The 19154-nt window shown below is 46.0% G+C and overlaps 1 protein-coding gene across 6 annotated transcripts in view; it reads left to right on the top strand.

Moving 5' to 3' along the window:
• Positions 1-19154, top strand: part of LOC129857379 (oxidation resistance protein 1-like) — a 179410-nt gene that overhangs the window by 133217 nt on the left and 27039 nt on the right. For 5 of the 6 annotated variants that reach the window (XM_055925578.1, XM_055925579.1, XM_055925576.1 and 2 more), the window contains 2 exons: positions 13659-13766; positions 16856-16969. The exons of the other annotated variant lie outside the window; for it this stretch is intronic. In XM_055925578.1, the coding sequence (XP_055781553.1) occupies positions 13659-13766; positions 16856-16969 (222 nt within the window). The remainder of the gene's footprint in view (positions 1-13658; positions 13767-16855; positions 16970-19154) is intronic. 6 annotated transcript variants of the gene reach the window in all.

Genomic DNA, 19154 nt, shown 5'->3' with positions numbered 1-19154 from the left:
ATACACAGTCTAGGGGAGGGTCTGGGTGGGCTTCCTTCCACGGTGGCGGCTCCGGCTCTGGTCGCGGTCCCCACGTCACCACAGTACCTACCCACCTCCTAGGCTTCCTCCAAACGACCCCCCTCCACATTAACCCCATTGCATTAAGGGGCAGCTCCGGACTGAGGAATGGCAGCTCCGGACTAAGGGCCAGTACCAGGGTAAGGGGCAGTACCAGGGTCAGGGGCAGTACCAGGGTCAGGGGCAGTACCAGGGTCAGGGGCAGCACCAGGGTAAGGGGCAGCACCAGGGTAAGGGGCAGCTCCGGACTGAGGAATGGCAGCTCCGGACTGAGGAATGGCAGCTCCGGACTGAGGGATGGCAGCTCCGGACTGAGGGATGGCAGCTCCGGACTGAGGGATGGCAGCTCCGGACTGAGGGATGGCAGCTCCGGACTGAGGGATGGCAGCTCCGGACTGAGGGATGGCAGCTCCGGACTGAGGGACGGCAGCTCCGGACTGAGGGACGGCAGCTCCGGACTGAGGGACGGCAGCTCCGGACTGAGGGACGGCAGCTCCGGACTGAGGGACGGCCCATGGCTGGCTGACGGATCTGGCTGCTCATGGCTGGCTGACGGATCTGGCTGCTCATGGCTGGCTGACGGATCTGGCTGCTCATGGCTGGCTGACGGATCTGGCTGCTCATGGCTGGCTGACGGATCTGGCTGCTCATGGCTGGCTGACGGATCTGGCTGCTCATGGCTGGCTGACGGATCTGGCTGCTCATGGCTGGCTGACGGATCTGGCTGCTCATGGCTGGCTGACGGATCTGGCTGCTCATGGCTGGCTGACGGATCTGGCTGCTCATGGCTGGCTGACGGATCTGGCTGCTCATGGCTGGCTGACGGATCTGGCTGCTCATGGCTAGCTGACGGATCTGGCTGCTCATGGCTAGCTGACGGATCTGGCTGCTCATGGCTAGCTGACGGATCTGGCTGCTCATGGCTAGCTGACGGATCTGGCTGCTCATGGCTAGCTGACGGATCTGGCTGCTCATGGCTAGCTGACGGATCTGGCTGCTCATGGCTAGCTGACGGATCTGGCTGCTCATGGCTGGCTGACGGATCTGGCTGCTCATGGCTGGCTGACGGATCTGGCTGCTCATGGCTGGCTGACGGATCTGGCGGATCCTGTCTGGTTGGCGGCTCTGGCGGATCCTGTCTGGCTGGCGGCTCTGGCGGATCCTGTCTGGCTGGCGGCTCTAGCGGCTCCTGTCTGGCTGGCGGCTCTAGCGGCTCCTGTCTGGCTGGCGGCTCTAGCGGCTCCTGTCTGGCTGGCGGCTCTAGCGGCTCCTGTCTGGCTGGCGGCTCTAGCGGCTCCTGTCTGGCTGGCGGCTCTAGCGGCTCCTGTCTGGCTGGCGGCTCTAGCGGCTCCTGTCTGGCTGGCGGCTCTAGCGGCTCCTGTCTGGCTGGCGGCTCTAGCGGCTCCTGTCTGGCTGGCGGCTCAGTTGGCTCATGGCAGACGGGCGGCTTTGCAGGCTCATGGCAGACGGGCGGCTTTGCAGGCTCATGGCAGACGGATGGCTCAGATGGCGCTGGGGAGACGGATGGCTCAGATGGCGCTGGGGAGACGGATGGCTCAGATGGCGCTGGGGAGACGGATGGCTCAGATGGCGCTGGGGAGACGGGCAGTTCAGTCATCGCTGTGCAGACGGCAGACTCCTGCCGGCTGAGGCGCACTGTAGGCTTGGTGCGTGGTTTAGACACTGGTGGTAAAGGGCTGGAGACACGCACCATATAGCTAGTGCGTGGAGGAGGCACTGGTGGTACTGGGTTGGGGCGGGGAGGTGGCGCCGGAAATACCGGACCGTGCAGGCGTACTGGCTCCCTTGAACGCCGAGCCTGCCCAACCTTACCTGGTTCTATGCTCCCCGTCGCCTGACCAGTGCGGGGAGGTGGAATAACCCGCACCGGCCTATGTAGGCGAACCGGGGACACCATGCGTAAGGCTGGTGCCATGTACGCCGGCCCGAGGAGACGCACTGGTGACCAGATGCGTTGGGCCGGCTTCATGACATACGGCTCAACGCTCAGTCTAGCCCGGCCGATACGTGGAGCTGAAATGTACCGAACCGGGCTATGCACGCGTACAGGAGACACCGTGCGCTCTACTGCGTAACACGGTGTCTGCCCGTACTCTCGCTCTCCACGGTAAGTACAGGGAGTAGGCGCAGGTTTCCTACCTGACTTCGCCACACTCCCTTTAAGGCCCCCCCCAAGAAATTTTTGGGTTGTACTCACGGGCTTCCAGCCGTGTCTCCGTGCTGCCTCCTCATATCGCCTCCTCTCGGCTTTAGCTGCCTCCAGCTCTTCACGAGGAAGGCGATATTCTCCCGGTTGAGCCCACGGCCCCTTACCCTCCAGTATCTCCTCCCATGTCCATGAATCCTGTGTAGGTAGATCCTGTTGCCGCTTTCCATGCCGCTTGGTCCTATGGTGGGTAATTCTGTCACGATCGTGTGGGGGATTGACGGACCAAAACGCAGCAGTTGGAAAATAAGCCATCTTCTTTTATTAACACCACGAAGATGAACACGACACAAAACTCTATACAAACTAACAAAACAACAAAACGACCGTGAAGCTACAAACGTTGTGCACATACATACAGGCTACAAACGTTCTACATAGACAATTACCCACAACCAATGAGAGCCTATGGCTACCCTAAATAAGGCTCCCAATCAGAGACAACCGAAATCAGCTGTCTCTAATTGGGAACTCATTCAGGTAACCATAGACTCTCCTAGACAACTAAACATACATAGACAACACTAGAAACATGTACTCCACACAAACCCATATACTATACAACAACCCCTTTACCATAAACAACACCCAAAACCAACAAAACAAAAACATTCCCCATGTCACACCCTGACCTAACTAAAATAATACAGAAAACAAAGAATACTAAGGCCAGGGCGTGACAGTAGATCTTACAGTGAAATACTTACTTACAAGCCCTTAACCAACAATGCAGTTTAAAAAAGAAATAATAATAACAACAAGACATAAAAGTAACAAATAATTAAAGACCAACTGGGGACATTTTGTTAGTCCCCACAAGGTCAGATGCTATTTATAGGGAGTTAAGGTTAGAATTGCGTCAAGGGTTAGGCTCAGGATTAAGAGGGTTTCTGTTTATGCTGGTATCAAACCTTGGGTTGCACGGGCCTATTGCAACTTTCTGCCCTGTTTCTATATTGTACATCAGGCCGGTCTGGAGAGGGTGAGTTTTAGGAGCTAGGGTTAGGTTTTTTGGGTTAAGGTTAGGGTTCATTTTTATTTTATTTTATCTTTATTTAACTAGGCAAGTCAGTTAAGAACAAATTCTTATTTATAATGACGGGCCTACCCCGGCCACACCCTCCAACCCGAGCGACACTGGGCCAATTGTGCACTGCCCTATGGGACTCCCAATCACGGCCGGTTGTGATACAGCCCGGGATCGAACCAGGCTCTCGAACCGCTGCGTCACTCGGGAACCCCAAATTAAGGTTAAGGTTAGGGTTAGGGTAAGAGTACGGGTTAGGTTTAGGGTTAGGGGTTAGGGAACGTCGGATTTTGACTGGGACTGAATTGTGTGTCCCCAGAAGGTTAGCTGTACAAGACTGTGTGTGTGTGCGTGTGCGCGTGTGTGTTGAATTGAATTGAATTGATTACTAGAAATGGATGAGTCAGTCAGTGGGGGACTGGATCCTCACAATCACTCCTATTGATAGCATTATTCACACTGGTGTGGTGGTGGTGGGGGACCAGAATGGGCCCACTGTTCAGGCTTTTCACATCTGTATGTATGTCAGAGAGGGAGAGGAGAGCTGTCATCAGCACTGTCACCATCCACTCTGTCACAGTAACAACTCTGATGAGCAGCAGTCAAACGTCAACGCATGTACAGCAGGTCCACTATCCTCTCACCTACTATAGCACCATGGAGATGTAGTAGTCATGGCAATGTCATGTTCTGTTAGCTTCTTCTAGGCCAATGTATGTGGCCCATATGGTTCCTATAAGGGATATAATGATTCACCATATGCATCGGCCCCTGGTTCAAATGTTTAAGTAGCAATGGTTATCCAACTGTTTTTACGTTTTTTTTAAACAATTCTAATAGATGCAACAGTTGGGCAATGGATGAAGATACGCCCAACTTTTTAAATTGTTTTAATCCATCAGATATTGACTGAGTTATAGCACATAAAACACTTTACTGGCACGGACAAATAATGATTTTGGTGGGAATTCAGGTAATTGATTGTTTAAAAAAATATATATATAAAGAAAATGATAGGTGCCTAATTTGCAGAAATACACTGTGTATTTGCATATATGTTTAAGTTAACATAAAGGGGAGGGGGCTGTAACCACCAAACACTAGCTCTGTCTACCTTACCTGCACTCACCTGCGCTGTCTAGACTGCCTCATGAATTACTGTTGTTGTCACGTTCTCTTGCATAATTCAACAAGTGTGTCAATAGCAGCATACCCTCAGATTAAAAATCAAAACACTTGGCTTGAATTGGAGTCACGGTCTTCTCTGCTGTTCTGTGTCCTCTGCCTCTGACTGGGAGAATGTCTGTCCTAGCTGTCAGTTGTAATAGCTGTAAAATTAGGCATCTGAATGATGAACAACGGCACAGCAGTGGCACACACAATGCATGCCATTAGGGTGGTAAAGACAAAGTCGCTATGGCAACTGTCATCACATATGCACATATCCAGGCTTCATCAGACAGGCTGCATTGTAAGCCTCTGGAGCGATAGTCCTTCTGATATTACATTCTGGATGATTAAACCATTTGCAGAACGTATAATCCTATATTCATTCCTGTTTGATTGCGCACACTGACTAATTTTCTTGTTTTGTGACTCGCATTTCACCTTGTTTTGGATTCGATCAGTTTTGACATCAGTTTATTGGGAATTGCATTGGCTTGATTAATCCCTGGATTAGAAAATGTTGTCTCTATATATATTTTTTAATGCATTTACTGCATCTGGGCCAGGTTGTAGCTGACCTAGCAAGCATCAACATGATGGTAGGCTACACGCTGCTGTTCCACGGGTCTGTCTGGATCCAGTCTGATGTTCCACCACAGGGTAGAGTTTTGGTCATGTGTGTCTTTCTATGGCACCATTAGTCAGCTCTGTCTGTCTGTCCTTCTTGAGTCAGTTTGTCCTCTCAGTCAGACAAGGTGACCATTACCAGTCACCAGGATGTCTGTAACATACTGTGTGTGTGTGTGTGTGTGTGTGTGTGTGTGTGTGTGTGTGTGTGTGTGTGTGTGTGTGTGTGTGTGTGTGTGTGTGTGTGTGTGTGTGTGTGTGTGTGTGTGTGTGTGTGTGTGTCCTCCTAATATTAGATTGTCTAACTGTTAGACTCTAACAGTTAGACAATACACATTTAATAATTAGAATAGTTCATTAATGATTCCCATCAACAGGCAGTAAATTACCATCCAATAGGGAAACAGTGCTGAAACAGGTTGTATTGGTGCCGAAATGCTGGAGCTAAAGCTACAAAGAAATAGTCCATGGATGAGATGTTAGCAAATGGTACACAGGAAGAATGAACGCAGTGTGCTACTACAGCTGAACTAGTCTGGATGAATGACTGTGCTGCCAGCATTAGTGTTGGAGCTACAGACTGTAACAGTATGTGGTGGATATTGACTGTCTGCCTATGTTCCCAACAAACTAAAATAGGAGTTGGCGTTCTGTCCGAAGAGACAGACTTTTATTCAATCTCCTGCGAAAAAATATAAGTAACACCTAATTTAACACTGCCGCTCTAAGTATTCTTAAGTACTGCATACCAAGTTGTAAATATTGTAGAGCTTTATTGTTGAGCTTGTACTTTTAAGATGTTGTTATTGCCCATGTTATAGGCTGTAAATGTGGTGGTTATCATTGCGGTGTCTCCTCGTCCAACTGTTTGGTTTCTCCAGTGCCTTTCTCTGCCTTCCTTTTCAAGACACTTTATTCATCAACATGATATGTTGTAAAAGCCGATCTGTTACAAATCGGATAAGACTACAAATCAATCACAGTAGTCCTTGATTTGGCAGTTCTAAAAGATTTGTCATCGACAGTGAGAGTCTGCTATAGTGATTGGTATTTTAACCTATTCCCTATATAAACTCAGCAAAAAAGAATCGTCCCCTTTTCAGGACCCTATCTTTCAAAGATAATTCGAAAAATCCAAACAACTTCACAGATTGTAAAGGGTTTAAACACTGTTTCCCATGCTTGTTCAATGACCCATAAACAATTAATACACATGCATCTGTGGAACGGTCGTTAAGACATGAACAGCTTACAGACGGTATGCAATTAAGGTCACAGTTATGAACACTTAGGACACTAAAGAGGCCTTTCTACTGACTTTGAAAAACACCAAAAGAAAGATCCCCAGGGTCCCTTATCATCTGCGTGAACGTGCCTTAGGCATTCTGCAGGGAGGCATGAGGACTGCAGATGTGGCCAGGGCAATAAATTGCAATGTCCATACTGTGAGACACCTAATACAGCGCCACAAGGGGACAGGACGGACAGCTGATCGTCCTTGCAGTGGCAGACCATGTGTAACAACACCTGCACAGGATCGGTACATCCGAACATCACACCTGCGGGACAGGTACAGGATGGCAACAACAACTGCCCGAGTTACACCAGGAACGCACAATCCCTCCATCAGTGCTCAGACTGTCCGCAATAGGCTGAGAAAGTCTGGACTGAGGGCGTGTAGGCCTGTTGTATGGCAGGTCCTCACCAGACATCACCGGCAACAATGTCGCCTATGGGCATAAACCCACCGTCGCTGGACCAGACAGGACTGGCAAAAACTGCTCTTCACTGATGAGTCGCGGATCTGTCTCACCAAGGGTAATGGTCAGATTCGCGTTTATTGTCAAAGGAATGAACGTTACACAGAGGCCTGTACTCTGGAGCAGGATCGATTTGGAGGTGGAGGATCCATCATGGTCTGGGGCGGTGTGTCACAGCATCATCGGACTGAGCTTATTGTCATTGCAGGCAATCTCAACGCTGTGCGTTACAAGGAAGACATCCTCCTCCCTCATGTGGTACCCTTCCTGCAGGCTCATCCTGACATGACCCTCCAGCATGACAATGCCACCAGCCATACTGCTCGTTCTGTGCATGATTTCCTGCAATACAGGAATATCCGTGTTCTGCCATGGCCAGCGAAGAGCCCGGATCTGAATCCCATTGAGCACGTCTAAGACCTCTTGGATCGGAGGTTGAGGGCTAGGGCCATTCCCCCAGAAATGTCCGGGAACTTGCAGGTCTCTTGGTGGAAGAGTGGGGTAACATCTCACTGCAAGAACTGGCAAATCTGGTGCAGTCCATGAGGAGATGCACTGCAGTACTTAATACAGCTGGTGGCCACACCAGATACTGACTGTTACTTTTGATTTTGACCCCCCTCATCCCTTTGTTCAGGGACACATTATTCCATTTATGTTAGTCACATGTCTGTGGAACTTGTTCAGGTTATGTCTCAGTTGTTGAATCTTATTATGTTCATACAAATATTTACACATGTTAAGTTGCTGAAAATAAACACAGTTGACAGTGAGAGGACATTTATTTTTTTGCTGAGTTTAGTTCACTACTTTTGACCGAGCCATGTGCTGGCCCTGGTCAAACGTAGTGCACTACATTATATAGGAAATAGGGTGCCTTTTCAGATGCAGCCAGAGTGTTTATTGGTTATATTGAAAAGTTCCTTACATAATTTTGTCATTTCCAGCATTTATACAGGCATGGTTTGATATTGATTCTGTTTTAGTTATTTAGCTTGGTGTCCGGTTCAGTTAACATCCAAAATAACGAGTGTGTCACGCCCTGGCCTTAGTATTCTTTGTTTTCTTTATTATTTTAGTTAGGTCAGGGTGTGACATGGGGAATGTTTGTGTGTTGTTGTTTTTGGGTGATTCTATGGTAAAGGGGTTGTTGGGTGTAGTATATGGGTTTGTGTTGAGTACAGGTGTCTAGCGTTGTCTATGTATGTTTAGTTGTCTAGGAGAGTCTATGGTTACCTGAATGAGTTCCCAATTAGAGACAGCTGATTTCGGTTGTCTCTGATTGGGAGCCTTATTTAGGGTAGCCATAGGCTCTCATTGGTTGTGAGTAGTTGTCTATGTCAGAACGTTTGTAGCCTGTTGTATGTGCACGACGTTTATTAGCTTCACGTTTGTTGTTTTGTTAGTTTGTATTAAGTGTTTCGTGTTTATTTTTCGTCATCTTTTAAAATAAAAGAAGATGGCTTACTTTCCAAATGCTGCGTTTTGGTCCATCAATCCGCCACACGATCGTGACAGAGTGAGTGAAGTCCTCATCTCACAAAGTATTTCACACTTTCCCCATGTAGTTCGCACTGGAACGATGATAATTGTTTTGTTGTCTTCTAAAGATGGTATTGGGATTTTAAGTTGTGAAAGAAACAGGGTGTATAGAATAATTAAAGGTGCAATATGAATAAATCACGCCGCCCTTTCCTGGTAGCAAAAATTCTAATAGTTTGCCTAATTTAATTTTATGTGACAAAACAAGTAGTGTAGAGAATCATTGTACCATCTAAACCGCTGTGAAATATATTTTCAATAACCAAAAATATTGTATTTTCAGCTGTTTGAAGCTGGTGTACAAAAACAAAAGTAAAAGATACTTAAACAGGTAGCATAGAAATAGCGCACATAGAACAGATGTACAGCTTCTTAGACTTGCTTTCAATGACATATATTTAACTCACATTTCTATGTGAATTTAGTTGGGTCATATTGCAGGTTTTAGTCACTCCTCCCTAACACCACACACAGATAGAGGTCCATGGTTGCTACCATGCTGACTACATCAGCCATGCGTGCGCCATCATGTTGATTGTATCTATCCCCACCAGATGCGATCATGACACGTAGGTTAAAATACCAAAATCAACTGTGAATCAATTATATTCATTTCGGGTCAGTTCTAAACACACATGAAACATTCATGGACAATTTAGTTAGCTAACTGTTGCTAGTTAGTTTGTCCTGGGACATGAACATTGGGGGCTCTTTTCTGCTGGTGTTAAGCCAGTGCAGTTGTCAAACACACGCTCTTTTGCAGTTTCGATCTGTTAAAGCTGGCACTCTTCTGTTTTCTAACCCTTGCACCAGGATTGGTCATTTAGCTGTCTTATATGAGCTCACTTGCGCTGAGATGGAAGGGGTGGCAATATCTGAGGTGTGTCCTTAAAAACGTGCGCCAAAGGGCCAATTTCAGGTAACGCTGGTGGGGATATTTAAAATCAACCAAAAGCTGGACTTCGTGGTAACACGATTGGTTATGGCATGGATTTTGAGAGCGGAGGCGCAGCCTATCCAGCCATGACGCACAGTGCCCATATGCACATGGAACGCAAGTTATCAAATCAAATTGTATTTGTCACATGCACCAAATACAACAGGTATAGTAGACCTTACCGCTTATTCACAAGCCCTTTAACCAACAATGCAGTTTTAAGAAAATAGAGTTAAGAAAATATTTACTAAATAAACTAAAGTTAAAAAATAAAAACAGAAGTCAATGAGCATGGGTACAGGTTAGTCGAGGTAGGGGTAAAGTGACTATCCATAGATAATAAATAGCGAGTAGCAGCGGTGTAACAACAAAGGGGGGGGGGGAATCAATGCAAATTGACGATTGACGATGGTGGCCATTTGATTAGTTGTTCAGCAGTCTTATGGCTTGGGGGTAGAAGGAGCCTTCTGGACCCAGACTTGGCGCTCAGGTACCGCTTGCCGTGCAGTAGCAGAGAGAACAATCTATGACTTGGGTGACTGGAGTCTTCAACAATTTTTCAGACCTTCATCTGACACCGCCTAGTATATAGGTCCTGGATGGCAGGAAGTTTGGCCCCACTGATGTACTGTGCTGTACACACTACCCTCTGTAGCAGTTGCCGTTCCACGTGGTGATGCAACCGGTCAGGATGCTCTCGATGGTGCAGCTGTTGAACCTTTTGAAGATCTGGGGACCTATGCCAAATCTTTTCAGACTCCTGAGGGGGAAAAGCCGTTGTCATGCCTTCTTCACAACTTTCTTGGTGTGTTTGGACCATGATAGTTTGTTGGTGATGTGGACACAAAGGAACTTGAAACTCTCGACCTGCTCCACTACAGCCCCATCGATGTGAATGGGGGCGTGTCTGACCCTCTTTTTCCTGTAGTCCACGATCATCTCCTTTTGTCTTGCTCATGTTGAGGGGAGAGGTTGTTGTCCTGGCACCACACTGCCAGGTCTCTGACCTCCTCCCTATAGGTTGTCTCATCGTTGTCAGTGATCAGGCCTACAACTGTTGTGTCGGCAGCAAACTTAATGATGGTGTTGGAGTTGTACTTGGCCATGCATTCGTGGGTGATCAGGGAGTATTGTTAGATTACTTGTTAGATATTACTGCATGGTCGGAACTAGAACATTAGCTTGTTCTACATTTTGTTTGACTAAAGAACAAGCCCTTATAGGCTACCTTTAACCTACCTTACCTTTCTTATCCTGGCCATGCATTAGCCAAGTAGGCTATCCATAAAATATTTCTAAATGGTCTCCTTTTGTTGTCATGCTTTTGCATTATTCACAATTCACATAGGCCTATCTGCAGTGCATAGGCTACTCTACTCCATTCGGCTTGTATCCATCCCCATTTCCAAAGAGCACCTCTTGTCTGGTTACCAAAGAGGCGCTCCTCCAAACATATTCAAATTACGGGAGCCTAGTAATTTTTATTTGAGGAGAAGTGCGATGCATGTTGAAGTCAGTTACAACAATGTTGCCTGTCAACACTCCAAACATATTGATCAAACACTGGATGTTTTTTCTTTACTGTTGCTATTACTCATTACTTTAGCTTATGCTATTGAATAAACTGCATCAATCCACAATGGACTAGGAAGAGAATATTCTGTGTCTCCAGCCGAATTAGAGTTGATGACAGCGCATAGACCTTCAATAACTGATATCCAATAAGGATGGGACTTGCAGAGCGTGGAGTCTCTCAAATAGAACCAAGTACTATTTTAGCGCTTGGCTAGGCAGATGCTAGTTCACATGTATGTGTACATTTATTTTGCAACGCTCGTGCATGCAACATGGCCGTTGTGGTTTGCTTGTAAGGCTGAACTTTTGTTTTTGTATTTGAGCTTCTGTATTTCTCTGTATTTCTGTATTCTTCTGTTTCTTCTATGTTTGTAGCATTTGAAAATGATTCTGTTGGTGTCATATGTGACTGTCACAGACACAATATTCCTGCTTTATTCATTTTCCAATGTGTCTGTTGAGTTGTGTGTCTGACTCACACGTTAATACCTGCTTGCATTGCTTATGACTGTGTGTGTGTGGGTGCGTGTGTACATGGTGTGCGAGCGTTGCGTGCGTGGCGTGTGTGTGTGTTTTTCTGTCTTTCCGTCTAGGCCCAAGACTGTCCTCCTGTCTGTGAAGAAGTTGTTTATCTTACGAGTGTAGAAGAGCAGACAATGACATTCCTCCATGTTGTTATGAATTATTTCCTTCCTCTGTCCTATGAAGTCACCTGACTGAGCCAGTCCCATGACTGCACCATGATCCACCATTATACAACTCAGAGTCACTGTCAGCAGCCCTGCTTTTACACACACACACACACACACACACACACACACACACACACACGCGCGCACACACACCGTCTGCTCTGTTCTCCTGCCTCTCCCACAAGCCCCCTCTCCCACAAACTATGAGTTCTTGACATCTCTGTCATCGTTAGTTGGTAGGCAGAACCCCACAGGACTTGTGAGTTATTTACCAGCTCAGACACATATCTCTGTAGTGCAGTTATATAGCTAGCAGAAGAATCTGGCTAATGCACTTTAAAGGACACAGCTGGCTACAGGAAGTAGATCGAATAGTTGCCAGTCTGCCTCAATGTCAACCCACACAGGCTGTTAGATCTGTGACACTCAGTCTGCATCCTCTAAGAGACATTGAAATAGCACACATACAGTACTGTACAAGCTGTAGGCCTATAGTATAATGTATGTAAATTACGTCCTGTGTCCCCCTTTACTAAGTTTGTTCATCCACTGGGCCAAATATACTAAGATGTCAATCAAAACTGGATGATGATTGAATGTGAACGTCAGGTGTCTGTCTGGTGGGTTGGTATCATGTGAGTAAGGTCATATGGTGAAACAAGGCTGATATTGACATTCATGTAAACATATGCTCTTCCTTACCTCCAGTTAGTGTAGTCAGTGGTGCTATTTAATGAACAGCCCTCATCCACCATCTCCAGTCTAATACACTACTACACTACACCAAGCCAGTCTGAATAGACTACTGAACTACACCAAGCCAGTCTGAATAGACTACTGAACTACACCAAGCCAGTCTGAATAGACTACTGAACTACATCAAGCCAGTCTGAATAGACTACTGAACTACACCAAGCCAGTCTGAATAGACTACTGAACTACACCAAGCCAGTCTGAATAGACTACTGAACTACACCACATTCTGAATACACTACTGAACTACACCAAGCCAGTCTGAATACACTACTGAACTACACCAAGCGAGTCTGAATACACTACTACACTACACCAATCCAGTCTGAATACACTACTACACTACACCAATCCAGTCTGAATACACTACTGAACTACACCAAGCCAGTCTGAATACACTACTACACTACACCAAGCCAGTCTGAATACACTACTGAACTACACCAAGCCAGTCTGAATACACTACTGAACTACACCAAGCCAGTCTGAATACACTACTACACTACACCAATCCAGTCTGAATACACTACTGAACTACACCAATCCAGTCTGAATACACTACTGAACTACACCAAGCCAGTCTGAATACACTACTACACTACACCAAGCCAGTCTGAATACACTACTACACTACACCAAGCCAGTCTGAATACACTACTACACTACACCAAGCCAGTCTGAATACACTACTACACTACACCAATCCAGTCTGAATACACTACTGAACTACACCAAGCCAGTCTGAATACACTACTACACTACACCAAGCCAGTCTGAATACACTACTGAACTACACCAAGCCAGTCTGAATACACTACTGAACTACACCAAGCCAGTCTGAATACACTACTACACTACACCAAGCCAGTCTGAATAGACTACTGAACTACACCAAGCCAGTCTGAATATACTACTGAACTACACCAAACCAGTCTGAATACACTACTACACTACACCAAGCCAGTCTGAATAGAATACTGAACTACACCAAGCCAGTCTGAATACACTACTGAACTACACCAAGCCAGACTGAATACACTACTGAACTACACCAAGCCAGACTGAATACACTACTACACTACACCAAGCCAGACTGAATACCCTACTGCACTACACCAAGCCAGTCTGAATACACTACTACACACAAAGTCCATGTTAATCTCTGAGAGAAGATAATACAGCAGAGTTTCTCTCCTTCTCATGTGGGACTCAGTCTAACCCAGGAGGACCAGCCAGCACAGTACAAGAGTTTTGATATTCTGTGCTTCTCTTCTGTTTTGTGGTCCTCCAGGTGGAGACGCGGGACACACTGAACAACATAGCGCTCAAGTTTGACACCACACCCAACGAGCTGGTTCAGCTCAACAAGCTGTTCTCCAGAGCCGTCTGTCCTGGCCAGGTGTGAACACAATCTACTGTACACCCATCACTGGTTCCCAGTCCCTTCCTTTCAGAGATCCCCTGGGCAGCACCTTTTTGTTCTAGCCTCACACTAACACGCCTTATTCAAATAGTCAACTACTGTAGTCATAAACCCCTTGACTAGGTTGAATCAGGTGTGCTAATACTGGGCTGTAACACAAATGTACAGTCCTGGAGGAGTTCCCTGAGGAATGGATTGGGAAACACCAATCTACTACACTCATGCTTGGTGTGTCTCTCTCACTGCATCTATCCTCCATGCCACAACCACTAACACTCACCCACTCCTCATCCCTGCTCTCTCTTCCCACTGATTCTGTCAATGGCATATACTGGTGTCACTACTAACCACTCACAAGAGTTAAAACAATCTGTGTGTTTATTCCACTAAGACATCTGTGTCATGGGAAACAGAGTGTTGAAATCCCTCCAGTCCTCAGGCAATACCATTAAAAAGGTACAACTTCATGGGTCCTGTTCATTAGGAGTAAAACGTTTGACAACGGAAAACAAAAAACAAGCATGTCTTATTGGACAAAGTTCAGATAGTACCTCCCACTTTTACTTAGTTTTGGATTGTTTCGTTCCGTAGCTACAGAGCAGAACCCTGATAAAGCCATTTCGCTGGGCTCAATGTCTCCCTCTTTTGGTTTTGTCCTATTGAACTCTCAGACTGAGGCCAAGTAGCACCCTAAAACATGACAAACAGCCAAAGTTGGTATTTTCCTGGCGTCAGAACCAGAGCCACTCGAATCTACTTAAATGGAGAGTCAAGCCAGGGAGTCTGCAATCACATTGATAGTCAGAGTTAGTAGCAGCTCTCAGCAACATGATGCACAATGCAGGTTTGTTGATGTTGTTTCCAACCAGCCAGCCAGCTCTGGAGGGCTCTCAGCATCTCTACTGGGTTCCATGACCAAACACTGCCCTAGCTCCACCAGTATTATCACACACACACACACACACACACACACTGGAACTAGAAAAACTCCAGTTCTGTCCCTGGCTACACTTGTTAGCATTAGCCTGCCATGGCGTCACACTGGGCCTATTCAGTCAGACACTCACCACCACTTAACTGTCTGGCCCTGCTTGCATGGGGACAAGGAGACACAAGTAGGGCCTCTCAAGATCCTTAACGCCAACAACACATGCTAATCTACTGCTTGAACAACAGACACACTCACAGGACAATAACTATATTCAACATATCCTATGATGACTTAGTCATATCATTATGAACTCTTAAAAACATCAGACACAGTGTGAGATATATTATATCTAATGGTTTTAGGACAGAAAATGTGTGCTTTCACTTTTTGTTGTTTGTCCATCTTGGGATGTCATAAATCATGCTGAAAACATATTTTCATAGTCACGTCTGTCTTTGCATGTACAGTTGAAGTCGAAAGTTTACATACACTTAGGTTGGAGTCAATGAAACTTGTTTTTCAACCACTCCACAAATTTCTTGTGAAAAACTATAGTTTTGGCAAGTCGGTTAGGACATCTACTTTGTGCATGACACAAGTCGTTTTTCCAACAATTGTTTACAGATTATTTCCCTTATAATTCACTGTATCACAATTCCAGTGGGTCAGAAGTTTACATACACTAAGTTGACTGTGCCTTTAAACAGCTTTGGAAATTCCAGAAAATTATGTAATGGCTTTAGAAGCTTCTGATAGGCTAGTTGACATCATTTGAGTCAATTGGAGGTGTACCTGTGGATGTATTTCAAGGCCTACCTTCAAACTCAGTGCCTCCTTACTTGACATCATGGGAAAATCAAAAGAAATCAGCCAAGACCTCAGAAAATAATGTGTAGACCTCCACAAGTCTGGTTCATCCTTGGGAGCAATTTCTAAACACCTGAAGGTAACACGTTCATCTGTACAAACAATAGCACGCAAGTATAAACACCATGGGACCACACAGCCGTCATACTGCTCAGGAAGGAGATGCGTTCTGTCTCCTAGAGATGAACGTACTTTGGTGCAAAAAGTCAAATCAATCCCAGAACAACAGCAAAGGGCCTTGTGAAGATGCTGGAGGAAACAGGCACAAAAGTATCTATATCCACAGTAAAACGAGTCCTATATCGACATAACCCGAAAGGCCGCTCAGCAAGGAAGAAGCCACTGCTCCAAAACCGCCATAAAAAAGCCAGACTACGGTTTGCAACTGCACATGGGGACAAAGATCGTACTTCTTTTGGAGAAATGTCCTCCGGTCTGATGAAACAAAAATAGAACTGTTTGGCCATAATGCCCATCGTTATGTTTGGAGGAAAAGGGGGAGGCTTGCAAGCCGAAGAACACCATCCCAACCGTGAAGCACGGGGGTGGCAGTATCATGTTGTGGGGGTGCTTTGCTGCAGGAGGGACTGGTGCACTTCACAAAATAGATGGCATCATGAGAAGGAAAATTATGTGGATATATTGAAGCAACATCTCAAGTCATCAGTCAGGGAGTTAAAACTTGGTTGCAAATGGGTCTTTCAATTGGACAAATACCCCAAGCATACTTCCAAAGTTGTGGCAAAATGGCTTAAGGACAACAAAGTCAAGGTATTGGAGTGGCCATCCACAAAGCAATCCGATAGAAAACTGAAAAAGCGTGTGCGAGCAAGGAGGCCTACAAACCTGGCTCAGTTACACCAGCTCAGTCAGGTGGAATGGGCCAAAATTCACCCAACTTATTGTGGGAAGCTTGTGGAAGGCTACCCGAAATGTTTGACCCAAGTTAAACAATTTAAAGGCAATGCTACCAAATACTAATTGAGTGTATGTAAACTTCTGACCCACTGGGAATGTGATGAAATATGTAAAAGCTGAAATAAATCATTCTCTCTACTATTATTCTGACATTTCACATTCTTAAAATAAAGTGGTGATCCTAACTGACCTAAGACAGGGAATCTTTACTGGGATTAAATATCAGGAATTGTGAAAAACTGAGTTTAAATGTATTTGGCTAAGGTGTATGTACACTTCCAACTTCAACTGTATGTTCCTTTCTCTGTGTGTCGGCCTGTTTAAATCCAGACATGGATTGTGTTTGCAGGTTCTGTACGTTCCTGATCCTGAGCACATATCCAGTGTGGGGAGCTCCCCTTCCCTTAGCCCCATCAGCCCTCTGTCTCCCACCTCCTCAGACGCTGACTTAGAGAAGGTGACGGTATGTTGGCATTCACACATGCACTCGCAATGAACGCGTTGGCATTCTCCCTTCACCATGCGTCTGCTCTCAAGCACTCACACATACGTACAACACCTATCATAGAGTGAGATAGAAGGCTTTATCACAAATCCTGCATAAACATCTATCACAAATCCGATTTAAAATGTGAAGGGCCAACTCTCATACTATCCAGACAATCGGGGACAGGCCAGACAATAAGTGATGCATTATGTTTTATGAGCAGAATAAACCTGTAATGTACTAATTCTCCATTGTTTGCTGACCTACAGTATACAGACTTGACGTATGGCTCTGGCTCCAGGTAATAGAATGGCTCTTTGTTCTGCCCATTAAGCAATAGTTACATTGATGTTAGGTTAACTTCCCTCACACAATTCTGCTCTGGGGCGGTGATAGCTGAAATGCCACTGCTTTTACTGTTCCATTTAGTCTCCATTTAAAGAAGCATGTAGCCAATAAAGTTAGTTTGTTATTTACTGAACGGTCTTGTTGACAACCTCAGTATATAAGAGGGAATAATGTGTTAGTTGAGTGTGATCCAAGGGAGGGACAGGGGATTAAATATCTGCAGGTTTTCACTGTTCCAGCAACTATGGTGGATCTGTAACCATGTCAGTGCAGTATAGCTTGGGAAAATGCCCTTAAGTATGGTTGGTTCTAGCAGGTCTGGAATCAGGCCTATCTAGTCCTCTGTAATGGAATACTGGAAGCTGACATGTTCCATTGTTCTCAGACCAGGTCAGGAGTGTCACCCTCCTGCTCCATAGATTGCCCTCTCCACCCAGCACCAAACGAGCCAATCATTAAACACACAGGAACCTTCTGACCCCCAATGAAATATGACTGTTTGTCCCAGGTGGTCTCCATGGCGACAAGGCACTGTTTTGTCAGAATGTTATCAGAAAATGGGTTCCTCTGCTACTGCTGCCTTTCCAAACTAGCTGCATAAATTCAACACTGCTCAGGCTGAAGAAGGATCCCATCATTAGTTTATTTAGCTTATCTATTTAGGTCATGCCTGTAAGAACAGGAGCCTATTTCTTGGCTCTCAGCGGAGGACGAGGATCTGAGGGAGAAGGGCTGTGTGTGACTGTGGAGAAATTAAGCTTTTTAGTGTGATGCTCTGTCTGATATTTAGAGAAACTAATGAACGGAGCTCGTTCTCTCAGATGACCAGCGAGACAGCCTGCATGTCCCAAATAGCACCCTATGCCCTATGTAGTGCAATGCTTTTGACCAGGCGCTATGGGCCCTGGTAAAAAGTAGTGCACTACATAGGGAATAGGGTCCCATTTGGAACGCGTACAGCAGTTATTCCAGAGAGAGGAAGCATGATGTGTTTCTAGGACAGACAGGGGAGTGTAAATCACCTCAACAGGACGTGGAGTAAAGATCCAGTATGGTTTACAAGGTAGAGGAGGAAGGACCTTAATAACCTGAACAATGCTTTTTCTAAACCTCAATGCTCTTTTAATTATAAAACCCTTTTTGTGGCCACACACACAGGAGGTCGGTGGCACCTTAATTAGGGAGGACGGGCTCGTGGTAATGGCTGGTGTGGATTGGGTGGAATGGTATCAAACACACGGTTTGATGCCAATCCATTCGCGACGTTCCAGACGTTATTATGAGCCGTCCTCCCCTTAGCAGGCTCCACAGGCTGTAATGTCTGGCAGGCATGAGATGTCATGGCTGGCTAGCCATTGTGCTGGCATTTGAATCTCATGCTGTGACCGTAGCCAGCCTAGCTCACTGTCCTCCTGACCTCTCTCCCTCTCCCTGTCCTATCCTATTCTGTTGTGTCCTGGCACCCTCACTTCCTTCCTTCTGTTGCACAGAACAGAGTAGGCCACTATCTTTAGGGCCAGGGAAAGTAGGACTAGTGTAAATTACCTGCCTAGCCTGCTGCAGGGTGGCTGGTGTCCAATGGGCTGGTGCCAAACTACAGCTGCTCAGGTAACCCAGCCCGGACCTTGCTGTTTCACCTCTACTCTGCCACCTTGCCAACATCCTCCTGTCTCTATAGGGGAATCAGGATGAAAGATTCAAAAGATGCATCTCATGAATTTACAGTATATGTTTGTTCTGCTCATGGTTGCAGAACATGTACATGTCCACATGGGGGAGCTGTGGTTAAATTTTCCACAGTATTCCACTTCTA

This window comes from Salvelinus fontinalis, chromosome 6 (assembly GCF_029448725.1).
Source record: "Salvelinus fontinalis isolate EN_2023a chromosome 6, ASM2944872v1, whole genome shotgun sequence".
NCBI classification, from domain to species: domain Eukaryota; kingdom Metazoa; phylum Chordata; class Actinopteri; order Salmoniformes; family Salmonidae; genus Salvelinus; species Salvelinus fontinalis.
The sequence above is the reverse complement of the archived record's forward strand: the minus strand, read 5'-3'. Positions and strand labels throughout refer to the sequence as shown.